We start from the raw sequence: 17,026 nt of genomic DNA on the forward strand, positions 1-17,026 counted from the left end.
CCTTTCTCTGTGATAACTCCAGCCTGTGTCAAGTTGACACAAAATTAACCAGTACAGGGAGGTTATTGCATCCCCAAACAAGATTGTCAGTTTCTGTAAGTCTAGAGTTACAACCAATTGTGAGTCACCACATGTGGATACTGGGGATGGAACTAGGGTCTTTTAGAAAAATGGGGAGCACTCACATCTGCTGGGCCATCTTTCTACATGCTTCTCTTTTGAATTATGTGTAAGTGTTTGTGCCTGAATGTGGTTTTCTGCACATGAGGGCAATACCAAAAGAGGCCAGCATTCCCCACAGCTAGAGTTACAGGAGATTGTATACTACTTAATGTGTATGGACTGAATTCTGGACCTCTGGAAGAGCAGTATGCAAGCCAGCCACTGACTGTTTCTTCAGCTGTTTACCTCCCAGGTTAATCTTAATTGTTTAGCAAAATGTTCAGGTTTTTTCAATTCCCAATGCAGTATACTGGATGTACATTGCTGTTTATCAACCCTCTTATCCTGTCCCTGACATTCATGTATGCATTATGCCCACCAAAGACACTCAAATTTGTTGATTCCCTACTTTGTGTTGATAGATCAAAGTCAGTAAATAAACACTTTTTTCTATTTGTAGAAAACTTTTGATTGGCTTCCAGATAACCTCTAAAGTGAATTGCATACTCTTTTCCAAAACAAACATATTTTTGGCATGCTGACCTAAAAGCTCCTGGTTGATCTTGTTGCTCTGATAGATCCTTCTAAATTGGGGAAATAAAATGATTTCTCATCGATTTGTTTTATTTATTAAACTAAATGATATTTATGGTCATATTGGGTAATTTTCCATTATTAAGTGATGATGCGTCCTTCATACTTCAACGATCATTGATTATACACTTTAAAATACATTTTAAAATATTAAACCACTTAAAAATAATTAATAACTCATATATGTATATGTATTTCCAAATGTCTTAAAATATCAGATTAATTTATAAAACTTTTACAAATAATGTAGGAAGTGTTATTCTCTATGTACTACTAAAAAACCCATACATTCTCACAGAATGACAGGAGAAACATTCATTGTCTTGGGTATTAAATTCCCAAGACCAATTTCTTTGCTTAACATAACTGACCTTTACAAATGTCAAAAACTTAATACCTTAGAAAATGTTGTGCCACAATTTAAATGAGTGAAAGAGTTTGGGAATTTGAAAGACATGCTAAGTAGTTCTTATTTCTCTCATTTCCTCCCCGTGGGAGCTCTGCCTCACAGTTCAGTTTTATGCTAATGTGCTTTTACCAGGTATGTGAATTGGATTTCTTCAGCCAAAATAAGGGGCGAGCTTCCAGGAGCGTTCCTTAACTGCTGTCTTGACAGCTCCCCGCGGATTGTTACTAGAAGCTGAGATTATTCCCCCCCTAGTGTTTATATTCTTTAAGTCCTGAGGTCTTTTAATTTTTCTACTTTCATTTACGTAAAGAACTTGTCCAACTTCAACAGTCCTTCATCAAATCTTAGAATCTTTTCTGTCATACTCATTTTATTTGTATTAATACATGCCCTTTAAAATTGAGACACCAGGGCCGGAGAGACGGTTTGGCTGCTCTTCCAGGGGACCTGGATTCCAGCTCCAATAGTCAAACTGCAGCTCACAACCATCTATAAATTTAGCTCAAGGGGATTGAAGGCCTCCCACACAAGTGGTGAATAAACATACAAGAAAAAAAAAACCATATATGTACAAAAAATAAAATGGAAGAATTTTTAAAACTTGAAGTGTTAGTAGGTAAAAGGGCACAATAGTACCTAAAATATTTTTCCTAAGGCATGATATATGGTTAGGAGAACATCTACCCCAGTTTGAACTTCTGCCTCAAGGAGATGTAAAGCAACATTTAATTATTTTTAATAATGTTGAGCCTGAAAGTGAAAAAGTAAACATCAAAATTCCTGAGGCTGGGGGCTGGGACATTGGGACACTGCAAAACAAAGCGGTTGTGTGTGCGCACGCGCGCGCGGCTTAAGACCAGGGGCGCATGCGCAGACTTTCCTCAACGGTCGCCTGGCAGGTTAAAGGTCACTGAGGAAGCTGAGCTTCTTGCTCTTCGTACGGCAGCCGAGCTGCCTGCAGCCATGGCCTTGGCCAGAGATGCCAAGCTGGAGTCGGACACCTTTCAGGTGCTTCAGGACGTGGCCAATCGCCTGCGAATCCACTCAATCAGGGCCACGTGTGCCTGCAGCTCCGGACATCCCACGTCGTGCTGTAGTGTGGCAGAGATCATGGCTGTGCTCTTCTTCCATACCATGAGGTACAAACAGGCAGACCCAGAACACCCGGACAATGACCGCTTTGTCCTCTCCAAGGGCCACGCCGCGCCCATCCTCTATGCGGTTTGGGTGGAGGTGGGCCGTATCTGTGAATCGGACTTGCTGAACTTGCGAAAAATTCACTGCGACCTGGAGGGTCATCCCACCCCACGACTGTCGTTTGTTGATGTGGCAACAGGGTCCCTTGGGCAAGGACTGGGTGCTGCCTGTGGAATGGCTTACACCGGCAAATACTTTGACAAGGCCAGCTACCGCGTGTTCTGCCTCATGGGGGATGGTGAGTCCTCGGAAGGTTCTGTCTGGGAGGCCTTGGCCTTTGCTTCCCACTACAACTTGGACAATCTCGTGGCAATCTTTGACGTGAACCGCTTGGGACAAAGCGGCACAGCACCCCTAGAGCACTGTACAGCCGTTTATGAGAAGCGCTGCCAAGCGTTTGGGTGGAATACTTACGTGGTGGATGGTCATGATGTTGAAGCTCTCTGCCAGGCCTTTTGGAAAGCAGCTCAAGTCAAGAATAAGCCTACTGCCCTGATTGCCAAGACCTTCAAGGGTAGAGGTATTCCAAATGTCGAGGATGCGGAAAATTGGCATGGAAAGCCTATGCCAAAAGACAGAGCTGATGGGATTGTCAAATTAATTGAGAATCGGATACAGACAAACCGAAATCTCACACCGAAACCCCCCATTGAAGACTCGCCCAGGATCAGCATGTCCAATACAAAAATGACCTCTCTGCCTGTCTACAAACTGGGAGACATGATAGCTACTCGTGAAGCATACGGCTTGGCTCTGGCTAAATTGGGCCAATCTAACCAAAGAGTTATCGTTCTAGATGGCGACACAAAAAACTCTACCTTTTCAGAAGTATTCAAGAAAGAGCACCCTGAGCGTTTCATAGAGTGCTTTATCGCTGAGCAAAACATGGTAAGTGTGGCCCTGGGGTGTGCCACACGAGGACGAACTATTGCTTTCGTTAGTACCTTTGCTGCCTTCCTGACCCGAGCCTTTGATCAGATCCGAATGGGAGCCATCTCTCAAACCAACATCAACTTCGTTGGTTCCCACTGCGGGGTGTCTGTTGGAGAAGACGGACCTTCCCAGATGGCCCTGGAGGACCTAGCCATGTTCAGAAGCATCCCCAACTGCACTGTTTTCTATCCAAGTGATGCTGTCTCGACAGAACACGCTGTTTATCTGGCAGCCAACACGAAGGGAATGTGCTTCATTCGTACCACTCGGCCAAAAACAGCAGTTATTTATACAGCTGAAGAAAACTTTGTGATTGGACAGGCCAAGGTGATCCGCCAGAGTGCAGTCGACAAGGTGACAGTTATTGGAGCAGGGGTTACTCTGCATGAAGCCTTAGTAGCTGCTGAGGAGCTTTCTCAACAAGGGATTTTTATTCGTGTCATTGACCTGTTCACTATCAAACCTCTGGATGCTGTCACCATTATCCAAAGTGCCAAAGCCACAGGTGGCCAGATCATCACTGTGGAAGATCACTACCGAGAAGGTGGCATTGGTGAAGCTGTGTGTGCAGCCATCTCTAGAGAGCCTGACATAGTCGTTCGTCAACTTGCAGTAACAGAAGTACCTCGAAGCGGGAAACCTAGCGAGCTACTGGATATGTTTGGAATCAGTGCCAGACACATTATAGCAGCTGTGAAAGATACCGTAATGAAATGAAATTGCCCAGGCTTCATACATCAAGGTTGTTGGCTTTGGTCTTAAACTCTGATATCTTTGTGCTACATTTATGCTTGTTGTTATAAAAAAAAATCTTTTATATAATTCTGGTTTTCAAGTATCACTATGTAACACTTTTATTTCCACTAATAAGAAAAAAACGAAAACCCTAAGCTAATTTTCTGTTAAGTTAACAAATGTCATTCTTTTTTTTTTTTTTTTTTTTTTTTAGTTGTTACGGTGAGTTATATGTTTCTTAAGCTTCAAAATAGTCAAAAGCACTTGATTGCAAAGTTTTATGATAGGATGCTAAATAATCAACAGGAGTGGGGACAATGTACGTCGTTGTCAAAGTTACTTATAAAAGAGCTTTCTCAAAGATAAAGATCAACTTTAGCAAGAGTCGATAGTTGGTTTTTTGTTTGTTTGTTTGTTTGGTTGGTTGGTTGGTTGGTTGGTTTTTTGCTTGCTTTTTGTTTTTTGGGACGTTAAGGGAATGTGAATTAAATTGTAGATTTCCTTAGCGGGGGTTCTGAAGCCAGTTTGAGCACTTGCATGGCGACATTGCCATGCTAGCCTTTTTTGACCAGTTACTGTAGGATTTCCTCCACAGTTCTACTTCATGTCCCTTCAGCAGGGACATCACTTTTGAGCAGCACTTTTCTATAACGAAATGAAGATGTGGCTAGTTCTAGTTTGTACATTACATATTAATAGAGTGGTTTGTGGAAAGGGAGAGAGTTGTTTTCCTTATGCTAACCAAACTATGTTGTTAACTTGATTATATTCATTTACAGTGAATAATAGATGTGATAAAAAAAAGTCTTTAAAGGAGCAGTTTATTGTCTGTTGTATGTAACTGCTTTCTCCCTAATAGGCAAGATAGACAAAGGGTCGAGGCTGGAGATAAGTGTAGGAAATACTAATTGAGAAGAATCCTTAATTTTTTCTTCATAATATCTTTGAAGTGTAAGATAAATTTCCAGCAGGAAAATTCAAACAAACAAACCGACCGTGAGTTCAGAGCTAAGCTGTCGTAACATTTTAAAGGTGTACTGTGTGTTAGAGACCTCACTACTGTTTTCCTCATTAATTATCTGCATTTCTATCTCTGCAGGCCTGAGCAGTTGGTTTTCCAGCAGGGTGGAGATATGACAGGATAAAACACCAACCTGAGAGTTGGAAACACGGAGTCCTGGTGTTTCTGCACTGCCCCACACTCTAATCTCTACTTTCAAGATAACCACTCCTCTTTGCATGACATTCTTAAATAATTTAGAAAAAAATAGTTGATATAAGAACGTTGTAAATATTAGAATGGGTAGATATGGAGAACATTTGTCACCTCGATTTCTTGCCTGCAGTGATCTGTAGCTATGGGCCTGCTAATAGTCCCACCTGAACCTAGTAACATCAGATGTCACATTTCCCCATGAGTGGGGTGCTATTGCAGGATTAAGTCTCTTCCTTATGCTTTCTTGCTTCATGGGGATACATGGTTGATTTACAAACTGTGAACTAGACAAAAATATCAAAACAAAAGTTCATTGGTTTCTTCAGCTTTTATTATTTGGAAATGTGGGAGGTCTATTTTCCCAAATATGCAAAAACATGTGTTTAATAGTGGCAGTACATCTGAAAATTTAAATGTCTAATGGAATCTTGGAGACTGCTAGATAATGCTTTATAAAATGAGATTGGGGGTGAGATTTACCATATGCTCAGCATTTCTTAAGTGAGAGAGAGTGTGTGTCTTGTTCAGTTTTGCTACACAATGAGTGCTCTGAAGAATTGAGTCCGTCCTGACTAGTGTAACCACTCACTGTTAAAATTGAAGACACTAAGGCTTTTCACTTCTGTTTTTGTTGCTGTTGTTGTTATTGTTCATAAAATGATCAAAACATTTTCTCTGTTTTTCATGAAATCCACTTTAACAACTTTTAATGGATTAAATTATTCTTCAGACAGATCTTGCTGTGGTAGCTTGGGATGGCCTCAAACTTGCGTTCATCCACTGGCTTCTATCTCCCCAGTACCGACATGAAAGGAGTATGTATCATGCCCTGTTGAAGATACAGTTTTGTTAAGCAACAAAACATGGCAGTGATTTAGTGTTGATATTCTGTTCAAGGTTGTGCCTAGAAGCTCTTTTCGATATCAGGAGAGCTTAGTGATAGTTCAGGGATGGCTGTCCCCTCACAATTGCCTTGCTTGTGATTGCAGTAGAAAGGCCAGTGTGAAAATGACACTCATTCCAGTCAACGTATGACTTCTTGAGTTGTGTGGGTAGTAAAAGAATAAGGGTGAATGTTTTAGTTTGCCTTAAGTACATTGAAAAGGTTATTTAAATAAAAGTTCAATTGAGGCATCTATTTGGGAAAAAGAGCCTTTTCAAGATAGGGCAAAAGACATGGCATTTATGTCAAGATACCAGTGCTGGTCCTGGTTCCTAGGGCCTGTAGTCCTGGCTAACTTGGAAAGCATATATAAAACACTTAAAAAATAAACTTACATGCCATAAGTTTCGATGAAAAAGACAAGCACATATGTATTTTAAAGGAAATTGCGCCAATACCTAATACTATGTCCTTATTTCATATGATTAGAATAGAGCAGAACTTTTGAAGTATGTATTTTATTATCCTCACCTTTACATGGGATAATGAGATTTACCCTTAGAAAATGGAACTTGTCTATTTGCTTCAAAACTTATTTCAAGATTCTCTTTGTTCACTTATATTCGACATTTCCATGTTTTCCTATTTAAAGTGGGTAAATTTAAACTCATTACTGTTCAGCACAAGTTTTAAAAATCTAGTGTAAATACCCAGGAAAGAAAAATTGTAGCAATACATTAACAGTGTGGCCTCATTAACAAAGTGGCCAGACTCTGAAAGAATAAAAGCACATGGGAACTGTCAGAAAAGCACACAGGCCAAATAAATATATGTGCACACACACCATCAGTTCATTGGGTTGATGTTTAATCCTAGATTCAATTGTGTTGAGAGCTGGGGACTTTAGGTGATGTGTCCAGACGCTGAGATTTGTGTCTTAAAGTCACCACAGGCCTGTATGCTAAAGATGAGTTGACAGTCAATAGCGTAATAAGCATTTAGAAGCCTCTTTTCATAAAAAGCACCAACTCTTCACTTGGACCCACAAGGTAAATATGTGAAGGTAGAAAGTCTGTCAGGTCTTCCTTCATTTGGTCTCTGTCTTCTTGGCTGAGATTCCATCTTGAGTCTGCCTAATATCATCTGTTCTCAAGGCTAAAGGGACAGAGATAAGTCATTATCCTTAGTCTTTCTCCACAGTCCCGGGGTAATAGACGCATACAAGCAGCTCCCTTTGGAATGAATTCATGTCTACCTTATTGTGACAGTGATTCAACCACAGCTATAGACATGTAGTTTCCCTTACTCATGTGCCACCAATAGACTGTTATATTTCTGGTCACTTTTTATGGTACATACTTCTTCCAAGCAGCTTCTGGACATAAGCAAATCTCCCTTCAATATGTTGTGAAGGTTACTGTATAAGTAGAGCACTTAAAAATAGTCACTAGGGGCTAGAGAAGTTACTCTGTGGTTCAGAGTACTTGTTGCTTGTGCAGTGGACCAGGGTTCAGTTCCCAGCAGCCACATGATGGTTTGCAACTAGCAATTACTCCAGTTCCAGGGGTTCTGATGCCGCCTTTTTACCTCTACAGGCATCACACACACACACAAACATACATGCAGGCAAAACATGAATACACACAGAGAAAATAAATCTTTATAAAAATGTAAAAGACAGCCACTAGTATATTTGTTGTAAGCCTTAAATGTATTTTGGTTCAATATCTTTTCATAATTTCCTCAAATTGGATAAAAACCTCTCTTTTCTGTCCGAAGTCTTAAGAGCAGGTACAGGTCAAAATGTACCCTTATTGCTGTTCAGGGCACAGTGCCCTGGATGCTTGAGAGCTCTCTCCCTTAGTCAGAATTAATCTATCCTCATATTTTATATGTCCTAATTTCATTAAGGACATTAAATATGGTGTAATGTTCAATTTTAAAGGTAAATTAATAGGACAGAAGCACACCCTGAAAATGATCAATAGATGAAACCTCAAATTTTCTGGGAGTATGTGAGGAAAATATTTTTAAAAGCACTGACTTAGTTAATTAGGACCCATTGTATCAGGGAACTACTGGCACGAGGAAAGAGTGTAGTCCTTCAAGATCATCAGCTTTAGTTTCTCCTTTTTTCCCCTTAACATTGAACCTGAATTTGAAACCACATCTTTTTGGACAGTCTGTGTGGGGATGAGGCTGACTGTGGATGTATTTATTCGGTGATTTTTAGAACTGAACTAATGAACGTAAAGGTATATTCTCTATTGTCCCAGAGACTGTGATCCGTGTGAAGTGCTAGTCATTTGTGTGGTTTCTATTTGCATAATTCAAGCTCAAATTAATTAAGAAACTGAAAGTCACTCAGAAAAAGACTATGTGTTCATATTTGGGCCACTGTTTATCTGTCTTTGGGGTTTCTTGACCTGTGGTTGAAATGGTATGAAATAGTATGATTGCAAACTATCTGTGCATGTACCTGTTTGCATGCCTATTACTTAGAAAAACACTTAGTTTTTATCACATAAGTAATAAATGTATCTAAGAGGAATCCTCCTAAATTGCAATGTATTTCATTAAAGTGAAAAAAAAACACTTCCTTTTGATAGACTAGTAACAACAAATATGAAATTATAAATCAAATACTGCTAATATTTTAGGAAATGTTTTTTATAGTTTAAAATATCTCAAATTTACATTCTTATGAGAGATTAACCAATCTTTATTCTAAACTTTTGAGAATAGAATTTTATTAATTCCAATATTTGAAATATTTCATACCTTGTGGAATTCTGTAGATACTTTCCATCATTATCAAAGGAAAGACATAGAACGTATTCTTCCTGTCTTCACATATTTTGCAGCATGTTGAACAATCTCTGTCTAATAACACTGGGCAACAATGACATATTGTTGCTAATAGTGATATAATTTATCATCATCACCGTCATCACCCACCAGCATCATCAGACATAGAATCTGACCTATCCCTTCCAGGCTGCCCCCAGTGCCCTCCCACTTCTGATTGTCCTGCCTCTAACTGCCAAGCACTGGGATTACAGGGCTGCTGTAACAGGCCTGTCTTATGCAGACACAGAGATCAGACCTGGAGCTTGCTGCGTGCTAGACAAACATTCTGCCAACTGAGTGGCATCCTCACACATGTTATCTAAAGGTGTCCACTGCCCATAATAGAGCTGTGTTCCAGGAGTTCTCCAGTGCAGAGCTATAGCAGGTCACTTTTGGAATTGTATTCTTAAATGTGTTTATAAAAATGCCAAAATCTAGCCCCTGTTCTGGACTGACTTGCTCTGGTTTCTTTTGTGTTGTTGATCTAAAACAGTAAGCCTCATAGTTACTTTGTTATTTATTTGAACTCTCTTAATAAAATTGTGTTCAGACAGTTGAATAAAATAGAGGTGACTTTAATTTATTATAAATCCTGAGTCTACAAATCCTGAAAACAAGAACTATGCCCATGGCATCTGCAGTTTCATTCTGACCCCTTCAGAGTTTCTGCTTGTATCTTTTAATTCTGATTACATCATAGTGGGTTACATAAGACTATTCTTATGCAAGCTTATGAACGTACTTTGGACATGTCCTTCCCCTCCATACTTGTATCCTAAGAATTCATCCTCCCCCTCTCTTGCCTCTCTTGCTTCTATCTTGTCTCTTGCCCCCTTGCTCCCACCTCATCACTCCTTTCTCCCCTTCTCTCCATGTGGCTATGGCGGACCTCTCCTTTTCTGCTCTCTTCTTCTCTCTGCCTTTCTCTGCCTCTACTACTCTCCTAACTCCCTTCCCCATGCCCTAAATAAACTCTATTCTATACTTAAAAAAATAATAATAATAAAAAGAATTCATCCTCCCAACCCACTCCCCCCCCCCAAAAAAAAAACCTCTAATGGATTATAGTTGGTGCTGGTTACTTCTAACTTTGATACTCCCAAATAGACTGGCCACATCCAGTGTTTTTGAAGATGATTTCCAGGCCATCTGTGTATGCGGAGGAAGATGGACCACTGTTCTATAGCCTTGTCTTCATCCTGAAAGCTTTCTCCTGAAAACTCGGCTCTCATTATTGTCTCTTTTTTAATCTCAAGTGCACTTTCCAAACATTTACAAGACCGAGACTGACATCATTTAGCATTTGTAAAGAATGGCTTGAGTCAGCTTGTATGATAACATATCTCTAGCTATTTAGAACTGCAGCTTCATTTGGACTTCTGACCTTCAACATGGCTATATATTGTGCAATCTAAAAAAGAAATATTCCACTAGCCATTTGCTCCTCAAACTTGAGGGAGCACTTAGCCCTAAGCAGCAATTGAACATATGTTTTCCAAATGGCGTAGATGCCCTTTCTTCAGAATTTAGGAAAGTAGTACAGTGATGGCTTTCAACTTTCAGCTTTGTCGTCCTTTGATCACCACACCTGCCTCTCTACTTCATAATTCTTGGTAACGTCATTTAGTTCCATGCTCCAGTATAGTGTGGGATACTCTGCTAAGCTTTGAGGACTAAGACCCCTATGCTGAAGTAATAGTTACAAAATGAGACTGTACATTGGAATACACTAAATTGTCACGTTTATAGGTTACAGTTGGTAAATTATTAGCAGTTTCTTGTAGCTTAATGCAATACTGTGCTGTCAGTGCAATGTCTTTAAAATATTAATTAAGACATTAGAGCAGATGCGTGGGGTTAGGTGACAGTGGAAAGCCTGGAAAGGTGAATCATGATTTTGGATTGAGAGGAAAACATAAACCACATTTGTCTCCATTTAAGGACCAGGCATGATTTTGAAAAAAGGCTGTAAGGCACCAGCTCCAGGAACAGAACAAAACATCCAGAACAAGATCATAAAACCCCCTCTCAAAGAATAGCCTGAGGATAACCACAAAAATGGAGAAATATCTTATCTCAGAATGGGGCCATCTGTGTTGGGCAGCCCTATCTTATCCTGTGGTTAAACATTCATGACATAGGAATGCAGACCACTGGTCACCTGTGACCCCATAGCACCCACCAATGAAATTTTAGATTACCCAATCCTTCTAGAGAGCTCACCCAGTTTCCTATAAGAAAACTTGTGTGCCTTTGTCTGGGGTAGCCATTTTGGAGAATGGCTGAGATCTGCTGGATGTTTCTGCAGAACACTTTTTGTCTTTGCATGCTATCAGCAGTTTTCGAACCCTTACAGGATAAGAGTATTTTGCATACAAAGGGAAAACCTTGAAGATCACAAGTACCAAAACACATTTTGGGAAATATAAAATGCATGCAAGCTGCTAAAAACTCAAGTAGCTACATTGGATGGGTTCAGACTTACCATTTACTAACTGTAAGACCATAACGTTTACAGGAAACTTGCGCTGTATCTCAGTGAACTCAAGGCCAAGCTGGGCAATGAAAAGAATAAGAAAATGCAGGGGATTCAGCTCTGGGACAAAGCTGTTGTCCAGCAAATGTGGGCTCTGGTCCCAGTAAAGAAGGTGCTATGAAACCATTTCTTGTCAGTTTCTAAAGCTTTCAAGTTCTTTGTCTTTTCAATGTGGTCATTGCATCTAAAAAATGAAGATCACATTTTACCAATGCATAAGGAGGTTGAGCGCAGGTCATAGTTCTCCAGGGAAATCTGAGGAGCCATCAACAACTGCTCCATAAACTTAACTGAAGTATAAGTCAGTCGAATTAGTTCTTTGAATTGTAGCCCTCTAGTGGGCATGTTGTGGATGATGTCAAAGTCAACCTTGTGACAGAAAAACAGGGATGGAGAATGAGGAACCATCCTTGAAGAGTCCTTGAAGAGGCACGAACTGTTGCCCATGGCTTTAGATCTAAGATGGCTCCCGGCACACAAGTGGGACAGCAAAAAGGAACTGAGGCCAGAGTGGTGGCTGATTCCTCCATCTTCATGGAAGGCCACACTGTGGCAATACTCCCCCGCTCCCCACATTCCTTCTGAGTTACCTCTTAGGCAAGGTTTTGAACTCAGCAGACAGATCCACAGTCCCCAGTAGAGGTAACACTTCCAGGCATTCTAACATGCCCTGGATCATAGGATCCCGGGATCCCAGGAGCTTGGTCACACCAGTTTCTCAGGGTCTCAGAGAAAGCTTGACTGCAAAGAACTCTTGACACACCCAGAATCTCAGGATCACAGGATCCCAGAATCACAGGATCACAGGGAAAGCTGAACTCTGAGGAGTTCTGACTCAACCGGGATTACAGGAAGTATGGGCTCCCATTAGATATATCGAGGGCAGGGAGCACTTGAGATAATCAGATGGCAGGAGGCAAGAATAAGAACAGAAGCAACAGAAACCAAGGTTACTTGGCATCATCAGAACCCAGCTTTCCCACCATAGCAAGTCCTGGATACACCATCACACCAGAAAAGCGAGATATGTATCCAAAGTCACTTCTTATGTTGATGATGGAGGACTATAAGAAGGACTCCCTTACAGAAATACAGGAGGGCACAAGTAAACAGGTAGAAGCCCTTAAAGAGGAAGCACAAAAATCCATTAAAGAATTACAGGAAAACACATCCAAACAGGTGAAAGAATTGAACAAAACCATCTAGGATCTGAAAATGGAAGAAGAAACAATAAAGAAATCACAAAGAGAGACATCTCTGGAGACAGAAACCCTAGGAAAGAAGTCAGGAGCCATAGATGCAACCATCACCAACAGAAGACAAGAAAGAGAAGAGAGAATCTCGGGTGCAGAAGAAACCATAGAAAACATTGACACAACAATCAAAGAAAATGCAAATGAAAAAAGCTCCTAATCCAAGACATCCCGGGAATCCAGGACACAATGAGAAGATCAAATCTAAGGATAGTAGGAGGATAGAAGAAGGATTTCCAACTTAGAGGGCCAGTAAATATCTTCAAGAAAATTATAGGAGAAAACTTCCTCAACCTAAAGAAAGAGATCCCGATGAAAGAACAAGAAGCCTACAGAACTCCAAATACTTTGTCCCAGAAAAGCAATTCCTCCTGACACATAATAATCAAACACCAAATGCACAAACAAAGAATATTAAAATCACTAAGGGAAAAAGATCAAGTAATATACAAAGACAGACCTATCAGGATTACACCCGACTTCTCCCCAGAGACTATGAAAGCCAGAAGATCCTGGGCAGATGTCATAGAGATGCAAAGAGAACACAAAAGCCAGCCCAGGCTACTATACCCAGCAAAACCCTGAATTACCATAGATGGAGAAACCACAGTATTCCATGACAAAACCAAATTTACACAATACCTTTCTACAAATCCAGCCCTTCAAAGGATAATAAAGGGAAAACTCTAACACAAGGAGGAAAACTATGCTCTAGAAAAAGCAAGAAAATAATCTTTCAACAAACCTAAAAGAAGATAGCCACATGAACAGAATTCCAACTCTAACAACAAACATAACAGGAAACAACAATGACTTTTACTTAGTATCTTTTAATATCAATAGACTCAATTGCCCCCCCAAAAAAGACATAGACTAATAGCTGGTTACGTAAACAGGACCCAACATTTTGCTGCATATAGGAAATCCACTTCAGTGACAGAGACAGACACTACCTCAGAGTAAAAGGCTGGAAAATAATTTTCTAAGCAAAAGGGCTGAAGAAACAAGCTGGAGTAGCCAGTCTAATATCGAATAAAATCGAATTTCAACCTAAAGTCATAAAAAAAGTAAGGAGGGACACTTCATACTCATCAAAGGTAAAATTTACCAAGATGAACTCTTACTTCTGAACATCTATGCTCCAAATGCAAGGGCATCCACATTCATTAAAGAAACTTTACTAAAGCTCAAAACACACATAGCACCACATACAATAATAGTGGGAGGCTTCAACATCTCACTCTCATCAATGGACAGATCATGGAAACAGAAACTGAACAGAGACACATGAAACTAACAGACTTAACAGATATCTCTAGAACATTTCATCCCAAAACAAAAGAATATATCTTTTTCTCAGCACCTCATGATACCTTCTACAAAATTAACCATATAATATAGGTCATAAAACAGGCCTCAACATATACAAGAAGATTGAAATAATTCCATGCATCCTATCAGACCACCACGGACTAAGGCTTATCTTCAATAACAACATTAAAAATAGAAAGCCCACATACATGTGGAACCTGAACAACACTCTACTTAATGATAACTTGGTCAAGGAAGAAATAAAGAAAGAAATTAAAGATTTTCTAGAATTTAATGAACATGAAACCACAACATACTCAAAGGAAAACTCATACCTCTGAGTGCCTCCAAAAGGAAACTGGAGGGAGCACACACTAGCACCTTGATAGCACATCTCAAAGCTCTAGACCGAAGAGAAGCAAATTCACCCAAGAGGAATAGACGGCAGGAAATAATCAAAATCATGGCTGAAATCAACCAAGTGGAAAGAACCATACATCAAATCAACCAAACCAGGAGATGTTTTTTGAGAAAATCAACAAAATAGATAAACCCTTAGCCTGACTCACTAGAGGGCACAGAGAGAGCATCCTAATTAACAAAATCAGAAGTGAAACGGGAAACATAACAACAGAAACTGAGGAAATCCAAAAATGTCATGAGATCCTACTGCAAAAGCCCATACTCAACACAAATGGAAAATCTGGATGAAATGGAAAATTTTTCTAGACAGATACCAGGTGCCAAAGTTAATTCAGGATCAGAGAACTCATCTAAACTGCCTCATAACCCCTAAATAAACAGAAGCAGTCACTAACCAAAAAAAAAAAAAAAAAAAAAAAAAAAAAAAAAAAAAAGGCCAGGACCAGACCAGATGGGTTTAGTGTAGAATCCTATCAGACCTTCAAAGAAGATGTAATACCAATAGTCTTCAAACTATTCCATAAAATAGAAACAGAAGGAACACTACACTACCCAGTTCATTCTATGAAGCCACAGTTATGCTGATACCAAAACCTCACAAAGACCCAACAAAGAAAGAGAACTTCAGACCCATTTCCCTTATGAATAGCCATAGAAAAATACTCAATAAGATTCTTACAAACTGAATCCAAGAACACATCAAAACTATCATTCACCACTATCAAGTAGGCTTCATCTCAGGCATGCAGGAATGGTTCAATGGAATCCACTACATAAACCCAAAGGAAAAAAAAATGAAATGATTATTTCATTGGATAATGAAAAAGTATTTGACAAACTTCAACATCCCTTCATGTCAAAAGTCCTAGAAAGATCAGGAATTCAAGTCCCATACCTGAACACAGTAAAAGCAATATACAGCAATCCAGTAGCGAACATCAAACTAAATGGAGAGAAACTTGAAGCAACCCCATGAAAATAAGGGACTAGGTAAGGCTCCCCACTCTCTCCCTACCTATTCAATATAGTGCTTGTAGTCCTAGTCAGAGCAATTAGACAACAAAAGGAAGTCAAAGGGATAAAAATTAGAAAGGAAGAAGCCAAAATATCACTATTTGCAGATAGTATACTTAAGTGACTCCAAAAATTCCACCAGAGAATTCCTTAACCTGATAAACAGCTTCAGCAAAGTGGCTGGATATAAAATTAATTCAAACAAATCAGCAGCTGTCTTCTACTCAAAGGATAAACGGACTGAGAAAGAATTTAGGAAACAACACTCTACACAATAGTCACAAATAATATAAAATATTTTGGTGTGAATCTAACTAAGGAAGCAAAAGATCTTTATAATAAAAACTTCAAGTCTCTGAAAAAAGAAATTGAAGATCTCAGAAGATGCAAAGATCTCCCATGCTTATGGGTTGGCAGGATTAATATAGCAAAAATGACAATCTTGCCAAAAAGCTCTATACCTATTCAATGCAATCCCCATCAAAATTTCAACCAATTCTTCATAGAGTTAGAAAGAGCAATTTGCAAATTCATTTGGAATAACAAAGACCCAGGATAGCAAAAACTATTCTCAACAATAAAAGAACTTCCAGGGAAATCACCATCCCAGACCTCAAGCTGTACTACAGATCATTAAGTGATAAAAGAACCTCTGGTGGAATCACCATGCCGGACCTAAAACTGTACTACACAGCAATTGTGATCAAAACTGCATGGTACTGGTATAGTGACAGACAAGTAGACCAATGGAACAGAATTGAAGACCCAGAGATGAACCCACACACCTATGGTCACTTGATCTTTGACAAGGGAGCTAAAACCATCCAGTGGAAAAAAGACAGCATTTTCAACAAATGGTGCTGGCACAACTGGCTGTTATCATGTAGAAGAATGTGAATTGATCCATTACTATCTCCTTGTACTAAGGTCAAATCTAAGTGGATTAAGGAACTCCACATAAAACCAGAGACACTGAAACTTATAGAGGAGAAAGTAGGGAAAAGCCTAGAAGACATGGATACAGGGGAAAAATTCCTGAATAGAACAGCAATGGCTTGTGCTGTAAGATTGAGAATCGATAAATGAGACCTCATAAAATTGCAAAGCTTCTGCAAAGCAAAAGACACCGTCAATAAGACAAAAAGACCACCAACAGATTGGGAAAGGATCTTTACCTATCCCAAATCGGATAGGGGACTAATATCCAATATATATAAAGAACTCAAGAAGGTGGACTCCAGAAAATCAAATAACCCCATTAAAAAATGTGGCTCAGAGCTGAACAAAGAATTCTCACCTGAGGAATACCGAATGGCTGAGAAGCACCTGAAAAAATGTTCAATATCCTTAATCATCAGAGAAATGCAAATCAAAACAACCCTGAGATTCCACTTCACTCCAGTCAGAATGGCTAAGATCAAAAACTCAGGTGACAGCAGATGCTGGCGAGGATGTGGAGAAAGGGGAACACTCCTCCATTGTTGGTGGGATTTCCAGCTTGTACATCCAC

The 17,026-nt window shown here is 39.6% G+C and overlaps 1 protein-coding gene across 2 annotated transcripts; it reads left to right on the forward strand.

Annotated features, from left to right (window-relative positions):
* The first annotated feature begins 2,076 nt into the window (after positions 1-2,076).
* On the forward strand, positions 2,077-9,536 carry Tktl2 (transketolase-like 2). 2 transcript variants are annotated; one of them, NM_001271574.1, is made up of 2 exons: positions 2,077-4,037; positions 5,130-9,536. In NM_001271574.1, exon 1 carries the CDS (start codon positions 2,129-2,131, stop codon positions 4,010-4,012), a length of 1,884 nt encoding a protein of 627 aa, NP_001258503.1. In that variant the 5' UTR covers positions 2,077-2,128; the 3' UTR covers positions 4,013-4,037; positions 5,130-9,536. The 2 variants fall into 2 exon arrangements, with proteins under 2 accessions (NP_001258503.1, NP_083203.2); NM_028927.3 differs by lacking the exon at positions 5,130-9,536 and having other exon boundaries at positions 2,077-4,115.
* The last annotated feature ends 7,490 nt before the right edge of the window (positions 9,537-17,026 follow it).

The sequence above is a fragment of the Mus musculus genome, chromosome 8, assembly GCF_000001635.26.
Source record: "Mus musculus strain C57BL/6J chromosome 8, GRCm38.p6 C57BL/6J".
In the NCBI taxonomy this organism is placed as follows: Eukaryota; Metazoa; Chordata; class Mammalia; order Rodentia; family Muridae; genus Mus; species Mus musculus.